General features: G+C 59.6%; 4 protein-coding genes across 6 annotated transcripts; 2 read left to right on the top strand and 2 right to left on the bottom strand.

Annotated features, from left to right (window-relative positions):
• Window positions 1–2,278: 2,278 nt before the first annotated feature.
• Window positions 2,279–7,131, bottom strand: CUTC (cutC copper transporter). Of its 3 annotated transcripts, XM_076338840.1 has the most exons (9): window positions 7,070–7,131; window positions 6,660–6,731; window positions 6,520–6,579; window positions 6,038–6,247; window positions 5,010–5,045; window positions 4,455–4,588; window positions 3,831–3,858; window positions 3,315–3,420; window positions 2,279–2,715 (listed from the first exon to the last, which is right to left on the bottom strand). In XM_076338840.1, the coding sequence occupies exons 2-9, from the start codon at window positions 6,727–6,729 to the stop codon at window positions 2,604–2,606; spliced, it is 756 nt and encodes a 251-aa protein (XP_076194955.1). In that variant the 5' UTR covers window positions 6,730–6,731; window positions 7,070–7,131; the 3' UTR covers window positions 2,279–2,603. The 3 variants fall into 3 exon arrangements, with proteins under 3 accessions (XP_076194955.1, XP_076194954.1, XP_076194956.1); XM_076338839.1 differs by lacking the exon at window positions 6,520–6,579 and having other exon boundaries at window positions 7,070–7,114; XM_076338841.1 differs by lacking the exons at window positions 2,279–2,715; window positions 3,831–3,858; window positions 7,070–7,131 and having other exon boundaries at window positions 3,321–3,420; window positions 6,660–6,804.
• Window positions 7,128–11,675, top strand: COX15 (cytochrome c oxidase assembly factor COX15). Its single transcript, XM_076338838.1, is given in 9 exon segments — window positions 7,128–7,175; window positions 7,178–7,494; window positions 7,985–8,107; window positions 8,343–8,529; window positions 8,826–8,993; window positions 9,510–9,591; window positions 9,920–10,074; window positions 10,984–11,097; window positions 11,376–11,675. Coding segments are annotated over 9 exon segments (1,326 nt in total). The 3' UTR covers window positions 11,508–11,675.
• Window positions 11,676–11,962: 287 nt separating this feature from the next.
• Window positions 11,963–13,800, top strand: ATP6V0E2 (ATPase H+ transporting V0 subunit e2). The gene is made up of 4 exons (XM_076338842.1): window positions 11,963–12,114; window positions 12,201–12,248; window positions 12,509–12,656; window positions 12,950–13,800. Exons 1-3 carry the CDS (start codon window positions 12,011–12,013, stop codon window positions 12,600–12,602), a joined length of 246 nt encoding a protein of 81 aa, XP_076194957.1. The 5' UTR covers window positions 11,963–12,010; the 3' UTR covers window positions 12,603–12,656; window positions 12,950–13,800.
• A 698-nt stretch (window positions 13,801–14,498) lies between these two features.
• ENTPD7 (ectonucleoside triphosphate diphosphohydrolase 7) lies at window positions 14,499–19,746 on the bottom strand. The gene is made up of 11 exons (XM_076338005.1): window positions 19,739–19,746; window positions 19,179–19,384; window positions 18,915–19,068; window positions 18,435–18,538; window positions 18,308–18,364; window positions 17,670–17,818; window positions 17,420–17,586; window positions 16,336–16,660; window positions 16,146–16,231; window positions 15,872–16,033; window positions 14,499–15,706 (listed from the first exon to the last, which is right to left on the bottom strand). The coding sequence occupies exons 1-11, from the start codon at window positions 19,744–19,746 to the stop codon at window positions 15,478–15,480; spliced, it is 1,647 nt and encodes a 548-aa protein (XP_076194120.1). The 3' UTR covers window positions 14,499–15,477.
• Window positions 19,747–20,235: the final 489 nt, after the last annotated feature.

The raw sequence follows: 20,235 nt of genomic DNA on the forward strand, positions 1-20,235 counted from the left end.
TTTGCTTTATCATACATGCTCTTGGGGAACAGTAGGTAAAAGGGGAGGGGAAGGTGACTGCAGGGATTCTGCTGTCTCATTGTTCATGGAGTTAGTAGATAGCTCAGAAGCCAAGGGTGATACAATGAGTAATCGGTCAGGAACAACCCCCTTACCATCAATACCAGAGAAAGGTTCAATGTCCAACTCATTGGTTAATTATTATTGGCTTGTCTGATTAAATCCACTTGTTTTTGTAAATAAAGCTACCCCTAGTGCTAGGTCCTCCAGGCCAGAACCAATACACTGCTGATGAGAGCAGCAATCTGATGCAATGGATAAGAAATAAGTGAATGGAGCTGTCACTCCCTCAGCCCTTCTCCATCCAGAGTGCTGATGTGATTCTTCTTTCTGCTCGCTGGCACAGGTGTCCTCTAGCCTTCCTCGTACCCACCTGGAGCGCTGCTGCCAAGGGGAACACTCGCTCGTGACACCTTCCTATTTAATGCTCTGTCCCATCGCTTGTCTCGGTTTTCAGTACGTCACAGCCCATCCTCACCCCATCTTTGGTCTCTCATTCAGAGTTGAAGTGCTTTGCTCAGCACAGGATGCCAGCTATCTTTAATGTTCAAAGCAAGCACACACACCCCCACTTTCTCTACCCTCGTAACTGGGACATGCTCCTCCTAAAAACCCACAAAGCCACCTCGCTGTCCTTCAGCTCCTTCCATAAAGCTTCCTTCACTACAATACCCAGAAAATGTTCACTGGGACCAAGCTAATCAAAGTGGCGAGACCTTTTTGGCCAACAATACCACACCGCTTCCCTGTGCTTCCCTGCCTTTACCCACCTGTTGTCCACCATCTTATCACTTAAGTTTTCAAAATTAGGCATTGCTTCATGCCTGTCTCACACAGGGTCTGGTCCAGGACAGAGGCTTCTGCAAGGCAATCTACAAATTAGTCCAGCCCTCACTGCTCATCTCTGTTTCTGAAGGGTTTGTTTCTCTGCTTTGTTATGCTGTAACCCCACATGAGTTCAAAAGCCTTTTTTTCTTTCCTTTTTTTTTTTTTTTTTTTTGTAAAACTTTACACGAAAGGGAAGAACCAAACTCGTGTTTATGATGCTGGGGGCGGGTGTCAGCAGAATATTCACATTAATTGAGCTACCGGTATCTTAATCATCACGACGACTCACAAAATCTCACAAGCCATGAACTCTTAAATCAGGTATTCTGAACTGTATTGACTATAACCACAAATTTAATCATTTCCTCTCCCGAGGTGGATCCTTCCGAGTTTGGATCCTTCCTACTGCCTGCACATCTGTCAGTGCTGAAGCGGGCTCTGACACCAGCACTAAGCAGCCATCCCCCTCCCAGCTCCTACGTTGAGAACTACTACGTACATTCCTGAGGTGTGTTTTGGGAGACACCGATACCTCCGATGATCCATGTGAAAAGGTGGATGTACCCTTTGAGCTGAAGGTATGCAGTTAGTCTTGGTTATGGGTTTTCAATGACCCGATTCTGCTTAAGGTGACAAAAGGTGCTGCCACCTTGTCAAATATTACATTTTCCTGTACATCCTCACAGGCTGTATGCTATTGCCAAGATGGGCAGACAGATCTGAACCCTGTTTTTCGCTTCCTAAGAAGGTCCGCTATCTCTGCTGTCAGGGGGATTCTCTTCAGCTTTGTGGATCTTTTAGAGAAGAGCAGGCAGCAAGAATAAAGGTGCTTTATCTCTGGGTCTCTACTCTTTTAAGGGACCACTCTGACACCGTTCAGATCGTTCATTGGGTATTTTGCAGGGTAACTGAAATGAGTCTAAGGCTTCAATTCTGACTAGGCAGCAATAACCCAACAGGCACGTTCCCCTGAGCACTGTCTGGAGAACAAGCAGTTTGTGCGTCACGTCAGGAAAAGGACCTGGAATCTCATCATACGCCCACCCCACTTCAAGCACTCACAGCCCAGGACGCCTCACAACTACCTCACCTAATCAGTCAGGTAGGTAGAAGCTCCTTCCCATTAGAACTTAATGTGTTCATCACCTCTACATATCAATGTGCTTCTCTCTACCTAGCAGCTGCTGTGCTGCTAATCCCCAGCTATCCTACTGGTTGACCACAGCAGGCCTTGTTTTCCAGCTGTGGCTATGATGTTTCCCTCCCTGGCATTCTGGATGTGACTGTATTCTCCTCCGGTGCAGTACGGGCCTGATTAATTCAGGCTATGCAACACAGATCACAGTCTTACCTGTAAAATATAAATAAATCTTAAAAAAGCACAGCAGGAGGGGGGCAGCTGCAGTGTTTATTTGACAATCACATGCAGTGCTACACAATTCAGTCCCCCTACTTGCTCAAGCTCCCTTCCTCCCAAATACTGCCAGACAGCTTGTTGCCGCAACATCTGGGAATGAGTCCTTTTATTTAAAATGGCCAACCTAAGTTTCCAGGCCAGGGACTGGTCATTCAGGGGAAGCCAAGGGAAGAGATGTCAGGCTTCATCACCTAGTTCACATCCTCTGCAGCCTGAGGACGGAAGCGGTACCCATCTGTCCATGTGTCAGGGAAGACCCTGGAGTCTCAGCACGCTTGTCCCAGCACGGTGCCTTCCACTACAGAATGTTCTTTGCGATCGCGTTCAGGGTCCTCACTTTGGCCACATCTGCCACCTTTATGGAGTATTCAGGGGCAGAGAAGGACGCTCCCATGGCAACGTTCGGATTTCTGTCAGGAAAACCACCGGTTACTATCTGCAGGTGACACAGATGAGTAAGGCACGCTAGGAAAAGCCCACTATCTCCCCTAGTCTCAGCAGCGGCCAGAGAACCTGCTGGTGCCACCCAAACCAAAGATGAGACAGTAATAGAAAGAAGACTCATCCAAAGGCAAGAAACAACAGCATCAACAGAAACCCAGTGCAGACCCGTGGACAGATGTAAGCCACTCCTCAGTCATTCCTCAGAGGCACATCCCACTGGCCTCCCACATCCTACACGCTTCTGTTAAAGGTCTAAGGCAACGACACCGGAACCTGCCTTCCCGAGTGCCACACAAATGCGCTCACAAGCCCTATAGGGCAGCAGCAGCAGAACGCATGCCCCAAGGATCCGGTTCTGCATGGAGCTCGTGTCCAGATGATGAGCACCGCTGGATTCATACACTGCAGAATACAGAGCCAGGCATCACGATCCCAACCACAAGAGCGCAATTAGCACCCAGGAAGCTGTTTGAAATTTATGCCTGTTCTACAAACTCATCTTCACATTAATCCAGCTTTTCCCTTGTACAGTTTTGCTAGAAAATAAAAATAAATGATCAGTTACCTGAACTTCATCCCCGAGTCCCGGGCTGAGCGAGCAGAGCAGTGAAACTCAGAAGCAGTGGAGCCTTCCAGAATCCTCTGCAGGTTGCGCTCTGTGATGCCACCCCCTGGCGGGAAGAATCCCGACGTCACACACAGCGCAGATGGCACTGTCCCAGACCTGACATCACCCCGGGACCTACCCCCCAAGGGACAAGCGCCATCTACACTGAAGGGAAAAGACAGCCCTTGGGACAACGGAGACCCGGGCACGTGGAAAGAGGCCGGAGAAGCCTTGGCTCATGTTCTCCCACAGATCCAGAGCTGTCCCCAAATCCTCCAGTGAGCAGCAGCTGCAGGGCTCTGCCATATGCCATACCCAGCTGGCTGCATGGCCTTTACTCGTGCCAGGGCAGGAGCTCCTTCTCCTGGGGACCTGGCTCGGAAAGCCAGATGAGACAGCACATCCCAGGGCAAGAGGCTAGGAAGCAGGGGCTAGGGACTACAGGACCTGTTACAGATGACAAAAAACCATTACCTGGCACCACCACAATTCTGCCCTTTGCCTGAAAGAATAACAACATGTTAGTGATATTGCTCAGCACTACATCCGCATATGCATTTGCGGGGAGGCAAAGAAACCTTACACGCAGCACCTTCCACAAGCTCATGGATGTCACCATGACTTAGGATTCGTTCGCTCTCACCCACCTTTTTTGTACTATTCATGTTTTAAAAGGAAAAGCGGAAAAGAATTTGCAGTTACAGCTAAGACAACTTGTCACCATTTTCTCCTACCTCTCTATCCCACCTAGCTACCTCTCAGGTACGTCTGTTGCATTTTCCTAACAGCAACTGTGAGACCCCAGCAGGGACCTCACTTTGCTGTGTACGTGGGCTAATCCCATCAGCTGCTGAAACCAACTCTTACCGCCCGCCTCCCAGTCTGTGAGCAAGAACAACCCAGCAAGTCTTTGCTGTGGGAGACTTCCCCAGCCCATGTGGACTTGGGAAAACAGACCGAAGCCAAGCCAGACAAGAAGGGCAAGTGCTCCTCGACAGAAGTTCCCTTACAGAAATGAGGGCTAGCATAAGGGAGCTGCCTCCAGGCAATGCCCAGGAAGGAGCCACAGTAACCCAGGGGAGCACAGAGAACACTTACCTGTTCTGCAAGCCTCTTAATTAAGGACAATCCTTCCAGCGCTGAGCTGTCACAGCCACTCGTCAACACCCGCTCAAACCCCAGAGAAATCAGGGTCTCCAATGCCACCAGAGGGTCGTGCACCATGTCGAAGGCTGAGAGACCAACACAACAGCTCAGAAATCACTCAGCAAATCGTGCTCAAGCCCTGTCCCGCAGCCAGCTCAGGAGCCCAGGAGACAATGACAGAAAGGGTCCTTCTCAGAGCTGGCCACCCCCGTGGGGAGCCACAGCTCCTGACTGTAATGTCCCCCCCCACAGCAGTGGCAGGGCCACCGTGCTCAGCTCCTCAGACACCTCCTCTCCACACAGGGCAGCGACACATCCTCCAAGCCTGGACCCCCTGGACCTTTCCCCTCCGGGGGGAACAGCCCAGCCACAGCCCGCTCTTGCACAGCATACAGAGCTTTCCCCCCTCCAAAGAACGACCAAAGTACATTAAGCTCAGCTCCCTCCCAGCCCCACCTTCCCCAGGCCGTGGGGTCCCTGCCAGGGCCACTGTCCCAGGCGACTCACCTCGGTGAAATGTGACTGGCAGGGGACGGCACACAGCTGCAATAAGAAGACATATGGTCAGTCGGGGCTGGCACAGAGTCCCTTGTGCTAGAACCAGAAAAGCACATGAGATGAAAGAGGGCAAAGGCTTCTCGGGCCATTCCTGGGGAGCTCAGAAGACTCCCAGTACTTGCTAGAAACAACACAGCTGCTCCTCTGAGGCCAGGCTCTTTGGTGGGGAAGAGTTCTTCTGCCCTTTGAGGAAGCAACAAACCTTTTGTTTTTGTGAGTACCACCAAAATCCCCCATCTCATCTGGATCATGCAGAACCCTCATTCCCAGCAGAGATGTCTTTATCTGCAGGAAGGAAGCAGGAAAGTTGTCTCATCTACCGGGGGAAGGGACAGGACCAGTGCTCTTTGAAAGCAGGAGAGTTGATTTTTGCGATTTCTTTCACTACCTATAATTTCTGCCCTATCTCAGACCACAGCAAACTTCACCAGTGTGGCTCTATTTACTGGGCAAACGTTATTTATTTCTATGAAAAGAAATCCAGCTGCCTCCTGCCCTGGAAACACGGGTTCCAGCAGAGCACCTCATTGCTCTACTGGATGCAAATCCTGGCAAGACCCCCCTCTTTTGCTGCTAGACACCTGTAGCAGCGATGTAAGGAAAAGAACGAAGGGCAAAGAAAATGAAGAAGGGAGAGAATCCAACAGTTTAATACTCCGATGCCCTCAAAGCAGCTCACCTGAGCCTCCCTCCTTCTTAGACCCTGCTATTATGTCCCAGGTGGCCTCAAACTCTGTGTGAACTGCTCGGGGCAGCGGTCTTTGGTCTGCAAAGCTTCTTACCTATTTAATGTCTCACAGGTATGACGATACGTGAAACCGGAGAAGGTAGAGAGAGACGGCGAGACCACAGACAAGGCGCGCAGACCAAGGCACCCTGCAGTTCTTTCTACAGCATCGGACAGCGCAGCACTGAACCCCCAGCCCCAGCCACAGCACGGAGCTCGGCACAGCATTTCTGACTGGAGACGCTCTTACCCAGCAACGCCGTGCAGAGCTCTGTGTCAATGCGCCCGTCCTCAGTGAGGGCCCCGAACACCAGCCCGTCGGCCCCGTGCAGCTTGGCAAGGCGGATGTCGGCTTTCATCACTTCCACCTCCCGGTCCGAGTAGAGGAAATCTCCGCCACGAGGTCGGATCATCACGAAGACGGGGACCCTCACGCACTGCTTCACCACCTGCAGGAGTCCTGGGGGGCGGGCGGGGGGGGAGGGGAGAGGCAGCTCAGCACCCGGCTGCGGCAGCTCTAGCCACCGGGGGAAGGGAGGCCAGGCGAGACGCTGGGGAGGGGTACGCAGGGCGGGGGCGGGGGGGAAGCCACGCTGGCGGAAAGGGGGGAAAGGGAGGGAAGGCGCTCAGGAGGGCGCGCTGGGCCCGCTGACCGCCCCGGGGAGGGGGAGCCCGGCTCAGGGGTAGGGGGAGGACCCGGGCCGCCGCGGGGCGGGGGCGGGCGAGGCTCACCCATGCTCGGGGTGGTCCCTCCTTCCACGAGGCCCGCGCACAGCTCGATCCGGCCGGCCCCTGGGGAAAGGCACGTCAGAACCGGCCCCGCCGGGGCCCGCCGCGCTGCCGCCCCCTCCCCCGAGGCCCCCGGGCCTTACCTCCGCGCTCCGCGTTGACGGCGGACTCCACCGAGTCCACGCACACCTCCATGAGGAAGCCATCGTCCATACCTGGGGGAGAGCGGCGCCGTCAGCCCGACCCGCCCCATGGCGGCCGCCCGGCTCGGCTCGGCTCGCCTCGGCTCGGCTCGGCTCCGCACCGCCGCCGGCCGCGGCCCCGCCCCCGCCCCGCTTCCGCCGCAGGCCCCGCCCCCTCGCTCCCGCTTCCGGCCTCGCCCCCTCGCGGCCTGGGCCCGCGCCGCCCGCGGGCGCGAGGGCGGGCGCGGGAGGGTGGAGTGCGGGGGGGAGAGCCGGCGCGCCTCGCCCGCGCGCTGCGGCGGAAGCCCCGCCCCCGGCGTCGCGGCCCCGCCCCCGCCCGGGCCCCGCCCCCGCCTCGCACGCGCCCTCACCTGCGCTGACGGCGCGCGGGGGTCGCTGCTGGCTCTCGGTCACGTGCCGGGGATTGTCATGGTGACGCCCAGGTGTGTCCGGAAGTGCTCGCCCTGCTTCCGGCGGCGCGCGCGCGCGCGCCACTTCCGGGGTCGCTCGGGATGCTGCGGGCGGCGCGCGGCGGCGTCCGGCTCCTGCTGCCCGCGCGGGGCGGCGGCGCTGCTGAGGGGCGGGGGGGGCCGGCCCCGGGCCTGCCCCCCGCCCTGCCCCCCGCCCCGCCGGCCCCCGCCCGTCTCCCTCCGCAGCGGTGCCTTCAGCGGCGGCTCCTGCAACAGGCGCCCCAGTCCGCCGCGCCCCCGCCCGCCACCCCGCCCGCCGTGGGGCGATGGCTCCTGGCCTGCAGCGGCGCCGTGGCCGGTGCCGTGGTGCTGGGCGGCGTCACCAGGTGAGCGCGGCACCCCCCGCCCCGCTGGCACCGGTTCGCGCCCCGCGGCTGTGTCCGCTCTGGGCCCGTCGGAGGGCTTCAGGGTCGAGGCCGTGCGGAGGCAGCGGTCCCCGCCGCCCCCCGGTGACCCGCTTCGGCTGTCCCTGCGGCCCACAGCTGCCGCCCGCGCCTGGGACCCGCCCCGAGTGCGCCTGTGAGAGCCCCTCTCGCGTCTTCCCTCCCCGGTTGCACGGGGACATCGTGGGGCAGGGCTGGGAGCACCAGAGAGACGCTGCCCGCAGTGCGTGGATGCCAACTGGGAGCGGCTCTCTCTGGCACATTCCTGGCAATTTTAGGTCTGTTGATCACCCAGAGTCTCTGATCTCCATCCTATTCCTAACTGTGAGTTTAAGGGTTGTCTAGGGCAGCCAAGAGCTCTCGTTTTGGCTCAGTAGAGCTACATACTGTCAGGGCGTGGATTGTGCCCGCTGGTGTCTCTGTCTGCTCCCAGGCTGACGGAATCGGGCCTTTCTATGGTTGACTGGCACCTGGTGAAAGAGATGAAACCCCCGAGAACGCAGCAGGAGTGGGAAGCCGAGTTCCAGAAGTACCAGCAGTTCCCGGAGTTTAAAATGTGAGTGTGCGAAAGCGGAAGGAGGGTGGGCTGGGAGCATCCCTCCTGCGACTGAGCAACACAAGGAAGGGAAATGTTTTCCAACATCACCAGGAAGGCGCACGAAGCGTGTCTGGTGGCGGCTCCTTCACTGTCACTTCCTTTCTCTGAGGAAGGTGATCCCATGACAAGGGATCATGGGAACTAGGACTGCCACATCACGTTGAGCCGTTCTTTGTTTTACTGCCTTTAACAGCCTGAATCACGACATGACGCTGACAGAGTTCAAGTTCATTTGGTACATGGAGTATTCGCACCGTATGTGGGGCCGCGTTGTGGGTTTGGCCTACGTTCTGCCTGCCGCCTACTTCTGGCGAAAGGGCTGGCTCAGCCGCCCCATGAAGGGCTGTGTTCTTGCGCTCTGCGGGCTGGTGTGCTTCCAGGTGAGCGAGCTCTGCAGCCGCAGGGATTAGCGGCAGCATCTCCTGCGAATACCTTCTGATCGAGTGTAGCTGAGAGGGTGGGGTTTGTGAAAGCTTGGGGGGGGTGTCAGCGCCGGTGGCTGACTGAAGGCAGAGGAAACGAGTTGCTTTGCCCCTAATGTTTATCTGGTCTTAATCGCGGCTGCCCTGTCTGTGCTGAGACAGACATGGAGGGTTATTCGCTGACCCCTCTTTCTGATGAAGGGCAGTGTAGCAGCGTAGGGGAGCTGGCTCTGACCCCTCTCTTTTTTTGCCAGGGACTGCTGGGATGGTACATGGTGAAGAGCGGGCTGGAAGAGAAGGCAGACTCTTACGACATTCCTCGGGTCAGTCAGTACCGCCTCGCAGCACATCTCGGCTCCGCGCTGGTTCTGTACTCTGCCAGCCTGTGGACGGGGCTGTCTTTGCTGCTTCCACGACACCAGGTAACGGAGTAGTGTGTCAGCACAGGGTCGTGTCAATTCAGAGGGTTGGGGCTGTGCTGTGGAGGGTGAGCAAAGGGTGTGAAGGGTGATGCTGCTTCTGTTTTAGTCTCTCTTCCTGACTCTGGTCTAACACTGCGTTACAAAATACCCTTTCTGTAAACTTCTCAGTTATGGGATGCTTCCTTTGACTCGTGCTGTTCCGCTCAAAAGTGATTAGCCTCAGAGTTCGTGCAAGCTGAGGCAGGGGTGTGCCTGGCCAGGCTAAATGATTTGTGATTTGTGCCAGTAACTGTCTGGTGGCCACTTCAGTTTCTGCACAGGGTTGGACTTGATTAATTGCGGTTTTGGAGAACCACTGAAGTGTGACTGTGCTGCGTGGTGATCTCTAGATTCCTCCTGTAAAACACAGGCCAACCCCTTGGCCCGTATATGCAGTGAAGGCATTTCCTACCTGCTGCAAACAGCACTGGAAATGCTTTGCCTTGGTTATTTTCATTTTTTTTTTCTATTTTACAGTTACCTGAGACCCATCAGCTCCTTCGCCTGAGACAGTTTGCTCATGGCACTACAGCTCTCATTTTTCTTACTGCTCTTTCAGGTAAGAGTGTTTCTTACTGCTGCCCCATCTGGGGCTCGTTCCCCTCTGCCTTGTTTTTCTTCTGATCTGGCGGGGACTGTGAGCAACCCAGTCATGTTTTCTGGGAAAACTTTATTGCTGTCAGGGAGCTGACAGTCGAGAACCTCCCTTACTGGTCTTTCCTGAGCAGGTGGAGATGCGCCTTCCAGCCTGCCTGTTGCTGTGTGATCTCTGTGTATGTTTCTGAAAGAAATGCAGGATCAAGCTGAGCTCTTGAGTCAGAGCTGTGCAACCTGGAGTGCCGCCTTTGCCTACTCTGGTAGTCTCATTTTCTGCTCTGGAATTGCAGGTGCCTTTGTGGCAGGGCTGGATGCTGGCCTTGTGTACAATTCCTTCCCCAAAATGGGGGAGCGCTGGATCCCGGATGATCTCCTTGCCTTCTCCCCCGTGCTGAGAAATATCTTTGAGAATCCCACAACTGTACAGTTTGATCACAGGATCTTGGTAAGTGCCGTCTTCCTGCGATGTCTGTGCTGCTTCTCGGTTGCCTCCTGCAGCCAAGCTGTCCTCTTTGGCCTGTCGTTCTGTCAGCTTGAGTGATATCCAGGGTGTCTGAAGGTCCTGAGAGCGTGTTACCAATTTGCTTCTGCAGAAAGAGGAAGTTTAGCCCTCTTATTTACTTTCAGCGTGGTCTCCTTCCTTAAGGACGTCTTCCTCCTGCACAAGTTAGAGACTTTGTTTCTTTGTGTCTCCTTTTCCATAACATGAGCTACAGACCAGGGTAGCCCTCGCTGCTGAAATGTCTGGGAAAGTTGTGTGAAATAAAACTTGGAAGTCCCGGTACTGAATGCTTCCTCGGCGTTTCTGAACTTGCTTCACACCAGTAGCACCCTGTGAAAATAGCTAGTTAGAGCAATCCAGATATTAAATACCGCTGCTGGCACTGCTGTGGACTAAGCCATCACCAAGACTAAAAAGAAAGATTAAGTGACTTAGAAGAGGAGTCACCTGGGGTGACCTGCACAGCGAGGTTATGCTGGTGAAGTACAGCTGAGTGGTGAAAATGAGATCAGTTTTCCGGATGATGGCTTCCACCTTTAGTTGTCAAGGTGACAAATGGGGAGAGGGCAGAAATAATCCCTAATGACTTGAAGAAATGAGGAAAAGCTATTGGAAAGTAAAGCATTAATTTGGAGAAAAATGGAACCCTTTCTAACTGTAATTCAAGTTTCAGGGTTGTTAACCCAGTGGGCATTGGAGCTCCGGGATTTGGTCATGGCCATTAACACATTTCTACAGTTAAATATTGCTCACAGAATTTCTTCTACTGCTTGGAAGGCACAGCCAAAGGCCACCGCACCCATTTCCTTTGAACTTTTCTTGAAGGGTGGTTGTTTCTCTTCCCTTCTGTAGGGAATCGCCTCAGCCACAGCTGTCACAGCACTGTACCTCTTCTCGCGGAAGATCCCACTCCCTCGCAGGACCAGGATGGCAGTGACTTCCTTATTGACTGTGGCTTGCATGCAGGTACTGTCTTCCCCCCCCCCCCCCCCCCCCCAGGTCCTCTGTAGCACGTTGACAAGACAGAGCTGTCCCCAGCTTGGGTCCGTGCTGGCCCCGAGAGCCTGGAGCCGAGAGGTGGAGCTGCCTAGACCCAGGGCCTCGCCATACTGCACGCACAGTCTGAACTTGAGGGTGGGAATTCTGGCTGTGGCCGTGGGCCTTTCTGCATTATACTCTGTGCTGGGGATGTGTTACCAATGCTGCATCCACAGCTGCTCTTACCCCTTCTCCCTTCTTGGCAGGTGGGCCTGGGCATCAGCACCCTGCTGCTCTATGTCCCCACGCCTCTGGCCGCCACGCACCAGTCAGGCTCCCTGGCGCTGCTCAGCATGGCACTCTGGCTCATGTGCGAGCTCCGGCGGGTCCCCAAGTAACCTGCCGGAGGGAGAGCCCTCCCGGGGGAGCTGCGCCGCTGGGCCCGGAGGCAGCAGAGACCCCCCCCCCACCCCGGGTGCATGGGATGTGTGCCCAGCCGGGCTGTGCGCAGGGACGAGGCGGCGGGTGTGAGTGCGAACTTTGTAACATAAAGGAATTTTTACGGAGCGGCTGGTGTCTGGCTGGGTGCCTCCTTTCCGGAGCGAGGTGAGGAGGGGTGCGGGGAGCCCCGGCGGGAGCGGCTGCAGCGGGCGGGGGGCGCCGAGCCGCGCCGCCGGGGAGGGCGGGGCGGGGCGGGGCGGGGCAGGGCGGGCGGGCGGGCGGGCTCCCTTTGGCGCCCCCTGGCGTCAGCCCGCCGTACGCCCGGCCTCGCGTCTCCGCCAATGGGAGGCGGCGGTGTCGCCAGCGCGCCGCGCTCCGCCCGCGGATTGGCCGCCGGGAGCGGCAGTGGGCTGAGCGGCATCCGGTGCGGCGGCGATCCGTCTGTCGGTGCGGAGCGGCCATGACGGCGCACAGCTTCGCGCTGCCGCTCGTCCTCTTCTCCGCCTTCTGGGGCCTCGTGGGCATCGCCGCACCCTGGTTCGTGCCCAAGGGACCGAACCGCGGGTGAGTGAGGGCCTCGGAGGGATACCGGGGGCGGGGGGGGCGGTCCGGGACCGGGCCTTCCCGTCCTAACGCCGGTGTCTCCGCAGGGTGATCATCACGATGCTGGTCACCACCGCCGTGTGCTGCTACCTCTTGTGAGTACTGTGGACCGGGCCCCGATACCCACCCACCTCCCCCATCCTCCGTGTGGCTTCACCGGGCCCGGTGGCTGCTGCCCAGCCTCTTGCCCATGGGTAAACGGGACAGCGCCCGGGCTACGGCCTGCCTCCCTCCCGGGTGCTTCACCCCCCGGGGCAGCAGTCTCTCTGCCAGCTCCTTGAGGCAGCAGCGTCCTGCGATCCTGGTCCCTGCCCCCGTGCTACTGGGGCTGACAGCAGGTTGGGTCTCTCTGCAGCTGGCTCATCGCCATCCTGGCCCAGGCCAACCCCCTCTTCGGGCCGCAGCTGAAGAACGAGACCATCTGGTACGTGCGCTTCCTCTGGGAGTGAGCAGTCCCCGGGAGCCAGCGCCTGAACAGAGACCCCCTCATCGAAATCATCATTGTGAGTGGGCAGAGGGAGTGGGCAGAGGGGCTGGGGTGGCAGAGATGTCCCTGCTTGCCTGCCTGTGTCTGGCTGGGGAGGGAGCTGCAGCCTGGTCCTCGCTGGGTGGGAGATGCTTTGCCTTCTGTGCACTGTGGCTGTGGTGAGCTGGTCTCAGTGTGGGGCTGCTGGCTCTGCGCTGGGCCTGAGCAAACCGAGCGCTTCCCCTTGAGCCTGTGGTTTGGGGCGGGGGGGGGGGGCTCCCTCACAGGTGCAGTTTGGTGCTAACTTCTCCTCCTTTCTCCCTCCCCCAGCTCTTGCTGCTGTTCCAGCCTCTACCCTCCCATACCAGGCAGCCCCCAGAGGTGCTGGGACAGAGGCTGGACCCGCTGCCCCAGCGCACCCTGAGCACTGCAACCTGGACCAATGATGGCTGGGCCCCTGAGCATGGCAGGCAGCACCCCTGCCTAGGATGAGGGCCTAGTAAGTCCGGCCCTGGGAGCAGCCACGCTACCAGGGAGAGATCCCCTCAGCTGGCCGAGTGCTGCAGTCGCTGACACTGGGCACCGTCCTGAGAAAGATCTGTGTGTAGTGCCAGCGGATCCTGTCCCTGCAGCGCTCACCCTGCTCCCTCCAGCGCGCTCAGCCCTAGCCCCCTGAGTGAACCCCTGCTCGTAACCCAAGCTGCCCAACTAGTTACCATATCCCTGGTCATTTCAAGCACCGGCTGCCCCTCTGCATGAGAAGGCAGGAGCCCGTAGCATCTTCTGTTGTATGGTCAGTCCCCTGCGGTGAGGGTGGTCCTTGCTAAGACAGATTCTGGCTGTGGGTGTGATAAGGGAGGGCTGACCCTGGAGAAGCGTGCAGACCCCCTTGGGTGTGATGAGGGAGGTGCTGGGGTGCAGGGCAGGGGGTTCTGCTGCTTGGCAGCTGCTGGAGGGGATTAAAGGGGTGCTGTGTCTCCTCCCACCTCAGCAGCGAGGATGCTGCAGTAGTGTCTAGGTACCATCACCACCCCAACCTGTGTCCAGGCTCTGAGAAGAACCGAGTAGGGCGTTGTGTTTTAGGTTTCCCCTTATTTATCAGGTAATTTATCTGTATTTATTTATTTGTCTGTGTTTGTTAAATTCGTGTTGTGGGAATAAATCCTTTTTCTAGTAAGTGATGCTGGAGGCAGAGTCACTTTCTGCTTTGAGGCTGAGGAACAGTCTTGGCTTTATTCAGACTTCTTCCCTTACCCCTAACCCTGCTCTTGCACCACGAGAACAAGGCTGGGATCCTCAGCTGTTGAGCCAGGGGTTGGCAGCATACTGGCCCGTGGAGGGTTTTATCCTTGATGCCACCTGTGCACTTGTCCCGTGGGACCAGGGTCACAGGTAGGCAACACCATGTGCTAGAGGGAGGATTGGGTACCTGCCCAGCCTCTCTAGTGGTAGGCAGCTGTGCTGAAGCCATCCCCGTGGCTGTGCAGCAGCTGGAGAAGCTTAGTGGGGACCCCACCAGGCTATGGTGGGGAATAAGGTAAAAAGCAGGGAGCAACATCTTCCAGGGGCTCTTGAGTGGGCAGGCTCAACTTCCTTGTCTTAGGAGGAGAGAGGGGGACAGCAAAGGATGCTGTCTCCAAGGGTCACAGCCGTTCAGTTTGGCTCAGAGCTTCCCTTGCTGCTACCAGCTCGGAATTTGAGCTCAGCTGTCCTGCTGCTGGAATCGCAGAGAACATCTGCTGGCAAGAAAGCAACTCCATTGTCCCATCGTGGTGGCACGAAGCAACGCTGTGCAGATGTGCGCTGGCCCCCAGTCATGCCACCAGCCAGGAGCCATCGCTGCTAGGGAGGTGCTCGCTAGAAAACAAGACCAGTCCTGGATGGCTCAAGGGGTTTGTTTATTGCTACAGGAATGGGATCAGCCGAGTTCAAGTAAAAAGTGACACACTTCATTGGGTCATCGGGGAGCTCCAGCCCCAGGGGAGGAAGGCTTGTGCCTGTGCACACAGCCACAGCTCAGACCTGCCCTGGGGCAGTGAGCTGGGCTGGAGTGAGTCAGTTCCCCCACGGGCAGGCCCAGCCTGCACTCACGGGGAAGAGAAGCTGGTCCCAGCGCTAGTGCTCGATTAACGTGTGGGACACCACAGGGCAGATGTGCCCAGGAGGGAATGTATGAAAGGAAACTCAGCCCACAGGTGGTGCCTTAGGAACCAATCCCTGAGCCCTCGGTGCTGAGCCTGGGGCATTGGCTAGGACCATGGGGGGATTGTCCTGGGAAGGGAAGACATGGCAAAGAGCAGGACACCTCTTAAGGAATGCTCCCAGAGGGCCTGGGCTGGGTGGAGCAGCTCGGTGGAGCTCATGGCTCACTTGGCTCCTGCAGTGACTGCTGGTGACTTCTCCAGCCTGTGGGCGTGTAAGGGACTGCAGAAAGGCCACCCCAGGTGATGAGCTGCAGCACCTCACCAGGTTGCTCTGCAAACCGGTGGCTGAGCCGTGGGGTGGCCTGGTGCTTCAGGCCACAGCCCTGGGTTGGCCGCCTCAGTGATAGCGTACTGCTTATCTGAGGGACCTGCCAGGGCTGTGGCCTTCAGCCTGCTGGCAGCAGAGGACTTTGCTCTACACCACGTAGTGAGGCGAAGGCCAGAGGCCAAAGAATGCAAAGATTAGGACTGGGGTGAGGTGGAGGAAAGCTCCGGTGTCCGTAGCTGCCTCAGCCCACAGGCTCTGGTTCTGATGTGGAGATGATGGAGTGCGGAGTTGAGATGGTCTTTAAGAAAGAGTCCAAGCTCTCGGAGCCCAGGCTGTCAGCCAGTCCTGGTTCTGCTGGTGCAACTGGACGGTGGGTACCACTGGTGTCATGGCCCATTTCCCTGGACCGGTGGCACCACCACCTTGTCCAGCCAGAGCAGGGTGAGCTGGGCCGAGCACAGCTGCCGACGGTGGATGCGGCGCAGCCGCAGGAGGTAGAGGACTATGGCCAGCGCTACGACCAGGATGCAGGCAAAGAAGAGATAGTGGTTGTAGACAAAAGAGAGGCGCAGCCAGGAGGCATGTGCTTGCCGGATGCTCTCCTGCCGGAGATCCCTGCGGAGAGGAGTCAGGACTGGCCATGAGATGCCACGGGGTACTACCAGGGTACTGCGCCGCCACCCCCCTTGCCGGGGCGGCAGAGCCCTCACCCAGTGCGGTAACTCCTGCTCCTCCCCAACCACCCTTCCCCAAGTGATGCCATCAGCGAGCCAACAGTACCTGAGTGGCAGAAACCGTGTCTTGTAGAGGATGGCTCCCAGTGTCCACTGCACCTCCCGATCGTACACCAGCTGGGCCGTGCGCAGGCTGGGGTAGTCCAGGGGGAAGTGGAAGCCCTGGTGAAGGACTTGGTACATCCAGGCTGATTTGAAGCACTGATACCTGCAGGCACGGCACGCGAAAGCATCAGCCCAACCGACACACAGTCCCTCACCCTGGCAAAAGCCCCTCCAGAAGGTCCAGCCATGGCACCTCCACCAGCAGAGCCACTTACTTCAGCCGGTGCTGGTCGGCGTGCGCCGAGTAGAGGCCACCGCGGAAGCGCTGGGTCAGCACCTCCCATCGCTGGCTGCAGTACTCCTGGGGGACAGAGAAGCCGGGGCTCAGAGCAGAGAAACGGCTGCCACCCCCTCCCGGCCCTGGGAACAGCGGCTCCCTTGCCCCTGGGCTGGGGCAGCACCCACCTGGGCGGCGGAGGTGAAGGTAGAGGCACTGTAGTGGCCCCCCAGGCGCAGCACATCCTCAGTGCAGTAGAAAAACTCAGAGAAGCCGTAAAACTCGCTGTTGCCGAAGTCGATGGGTGCTTTGTAGGCCCCCGCCAGGGAGGCCTGGCTGCTGTTGGGCCCGGCCAGGAGGGGCTGCAGCAGCTTCACGCAGGCTGGCCAGTCCCCTCGCCCCCGCACGTACAGGGTTTGGCCACCCCTGGCCACCGTGTCCTCCAGCCCCACGGGCAAGCAGGGGTCCAGGAAGGGCGTCTCAGGGCTCAGCCCTGTCTGCTGACTGGGCAGGCTGGAGAACAGGCCAGGAAGGAAAAGCGATTGCACAGGGGGTCCCGTACCACCCCCAAAAGCTTAGTCTAGCACTGCCCCACATCCGGATACCCCACGTGCCAGACCAGGCTGCGTCCCCTTGTACCCCGCGGTGCTGGTGCCTGCCCTGCCACCTCCTGCCAAAGCCAAACTCGCCGGGTATGTCACGCTGACCTGTGGCCACGTGCCCCGAGTGCCCATGGGGTGCAGCAAGGCACGGCCACCCCACCCAGCTCGCAGGGATCCGCACCCCTGCACAGCCCCCGGGCATCTGGAGGCAGGGTTTGCTCCCGGCACAGGAGTACCTGGGCACCAAGCCTCTCCGCCTCTGGCGACAGCTTCATGTAGCGCTCTGGGAAGGGGAGACAGGAGACAGAGAGCTCGAGGTGGGGATGCGATGGAAAGATGTGCTGAGTGAATCGGTGCTGGAGAAGGAGGGAAAGTTGGAGCAAGAAAGGCCGAAAGCCACCAGAGGGGCCTCCCCGCAGCCTGCCGCGACAGGAGGAGGAGGAAGGCAGGGAGCTGTGGCACTGATTAACACCTGCCAGGCTCGGAGAAGGACAGCGCCCGTGCACCGTGTGCCAGCCCGGGCATCTGCTGCTGCCAGCGTGGCTGTGGGAGCTGTTATTGCCACGGGCGGCTCTTGGGGCAAATCCAGTGGGGAGAGGGCAGCGTGAAGGAACCAGCACCCCATTTTGCAATGCCCTAGCAGGGGCGCCGCTAGGCAAGGCAGCAATACCGGTTGTGCACATAGGTCTGGTTCAGCACAAGCTCCTCGTAGCGCTGCCGGGCAAAATTGCCCCCGAAGCCCAGGAAGGTGTTGACATAGACACGGTACACGTGGCCAGTGTGCTGCACGTCGCAGCCCAGGTTGAATTCTGCCAGTAAGCTCTTAGCAGCCTCCTCCTGGGGACGCAGAGAGGTCCGTGATCAGCAGCGACCCAGGGAATGCAGGGGCTGCTCTTGGGGCCAGCTGGCCAGATACGCACCTGCCGCGGGGAGGAGAAGGCTCCGGAGTCGGGCACTTCATAGGCAATCTGCAGGGAGGCGCCCCCCATGTCTAGGATCCCAACCGTTCGTTTCCGAATCAGGGACTCTCCCTGGTCCCCCAGCGCTACGGTGACCACCGCATCCTCCCCTGAAACCCACAGCAGCATGTCAGCGAGGGGCAGGGCCTGGGGTGGCATCTCCTCCCTTCCACCGTTACCCCCCGGAGCAGCCTCATGGGGCTCCTCCACCCTTGCAAGCAGCCCCCGAGGATCACTTGCAGGGCAGCAGGTCCTGGCACTCGCGGCTGGCCACCCCCCAGCTTTGTAGGTTCCCCCAAAGCATCCACCTCTGGAAGCCACTACAGGAACACTACTACAAACCCCCTCTCCCTAGTTCTTCTCCGAAAATGCTCTAAGTGCCCCCCTCACACGGGGACTTGTTCCTGTGACCAGGGCAGGTGCCCCTCCAGGTCCCAGGTCCAGGAGAGTTTCACACACATGGCTGGGGTCAGGTATTGTCTGGCCAGAGGGGCAGGCGCTGCCCTCTCCAGACCTTGCTCTTAGCTCCAGTGCCAGGGCGAGCTCCAGCAGGGCTCTGCTCAGACCCTCCCAGCTGCTCTACAAGCAGCCGGACTCACCGTCCTCGTGATCAAACCGGCCCAGGACAAAGTTGATGCCGATCCAAGCATAGACACCTGCACGAGACAGAAAGGGTCATTACAACATACTAAAGGAAACCAAGCAGTGCTTCGCGGCAGCTCCTACCTTCCTGTTTCCCTGAGATCACTTCTGCATGTGATTTGGAGAAGAGGAAATCAAACTCCAGCGGCACATTTCTCACCAAGTCCTCCAGGATTGCAGCTTGCTGCCTGCAAGGACGCAGGAGAGGGACAGATACTAAGGGACCTTCACCAGCGATGCTCCTTTGTGGGAGCACAAGAGACAGCGGGAATCCTGCCGCAATACACCCCACGTCCAGCCCCGCGAGCCCTGCTGCTGCCCCCAGCATGCTTTGGAGACGAGAAACTAGATCGATTCGCTTGAGACTTCAAAGTGCCTCCTCTCACCTCCCTCCTGGCGTGCTCAAACCCTCCTTCGGCAGCTCTCGCTGCTCGCTCCTTCCTCAAATCCCCCCCCAGGATTCCTAATCCTCCCATGAGGCGAGGTAGCTGCCTTCCCCCTTCTTGCGGCTGAGGAACGCCAGCGGGTCCCCGGCTCCCCCCCGGCACGGGCCGACGAACTCACCTCTCGGGCAGCAGCCGCATGCCTGCCGTGCACAGGATGTAAAGCGGAGTTTCCTTGTGCTTCTGAGCCGGGACGTGGGCAGCCGCGAACTGAAGCAGAGGGCGCAGGTAGGGCGTAGCTTGCTCTGGGGCCGCCGCCGCCGCCACGGAGATGCCTGCCCGGGGAAGGGAGGCTGTGAACCAGCCAGCCCCACCACGGGCAGCAGCCGCAGCCGTACCCGCCCCGCGCGCGGGGGCGGCGGGAGCGGAGCCGGGTGGCACCCACCTGGTTTAATTTTCTTGACGATGGGGCGGCTGCTTCGGTCCCTCATCTGCTTGATGTCCAGCAGGTCGTGGGGGTTCCCGTTGTGCGGGGGCCAGAAGTAGACGAAGACCCGGGACCCGCTGCTCCCGCAGTCGACGACCACCCCGTAATTGAGGGCCGAGTCCTCGGTGTCGGTGGCCGTCAGCTCCTCCACCCGCGACAGGTACCTGGGGCCCGGGGACGGGGGGAGGGGCAGGGCGCCTCAGCACCGGCGGGCAACGGTGAACCCCGGTCCCCCGGCAGCCCCCGTCCCCGCTCACCTCTCATCGCGCCGGGGGGCGCGGGGCGGCGCGGCCCAGCGGCGGGGGGCGGCGGCCGCCAGCAGCAGCAGCAGCCCCACGGCGAGGGCGAGGGCCAGCCCCAGCGCCGCCGGGCGCTGCCGCGGCCCCGGGCACGGGCAGGGTCCCGCCGAGCGCCACGACGGGCAGGAAACGCCGATCCTGCGGGCAGAGGCCACAGCTCAGCACCGAGCTCAGCACCGGGCCCGGCCCCCCGGCCCGGCCCGGCCCGGCCCCGCTCACCTGGCCATGTGCGCCCGCCGCCGCCCGCCCGCGCATCGCCCCGCTGCCGGCACCCGCCGCCGGTACCGGCGGCCACGTCACCAGGCGCCCCCGTCGCGACCAATAGGGGCCCCCGCAGCCGAGCCCCGCCGGGCGGCGCTCCGCCCCCCGCGGCCGCGGGGCCCAATCGGCCCCGCCGCCCCCCGGCGGAGCCGCGCCCACGCGGCCCGGCGACCAATCGGATCGGGGCGGGGCGGCGCCCCCAGGCGGCCGAGGGCCGTGCCTGGCTTCGCCCTTGCTCCTGCGTCCGACCTTCGCCCGGCGACGTCACCCGGAGGCTTCCTCCCGCGCGCCCTATCGCAGCGCGGGCTCGGGGCGCAGCCCGCCCGCCGCGGGCCGTCGCCGCCAGCGCCCAGCCAATCCGAGGCGCCCAAATAAACACCACGCGCCGAGAGCCGGAGTGACGGGCGAGGCGGCCAACGGCGGCTCTCTGGCCCCGCGGAGAGGAACAGCGGGCG

The sequence above is a fragment of the Aptenodytes patagonicus genome, chromosome 5, assembly GCF_965638725.1.
Source record: "Aptenodytes patagonicus chromosome 5, bAptPat1.pri.cur, whole genome shotgun sequence".
Taxonomy (NCBI): domain Eukaryota; kingdom Metazoa; phylum Chordata; class Aves; order Sphenisciformes; family Spheniscidae; genus Aptenodytes; species Aptenodytes patagonicus.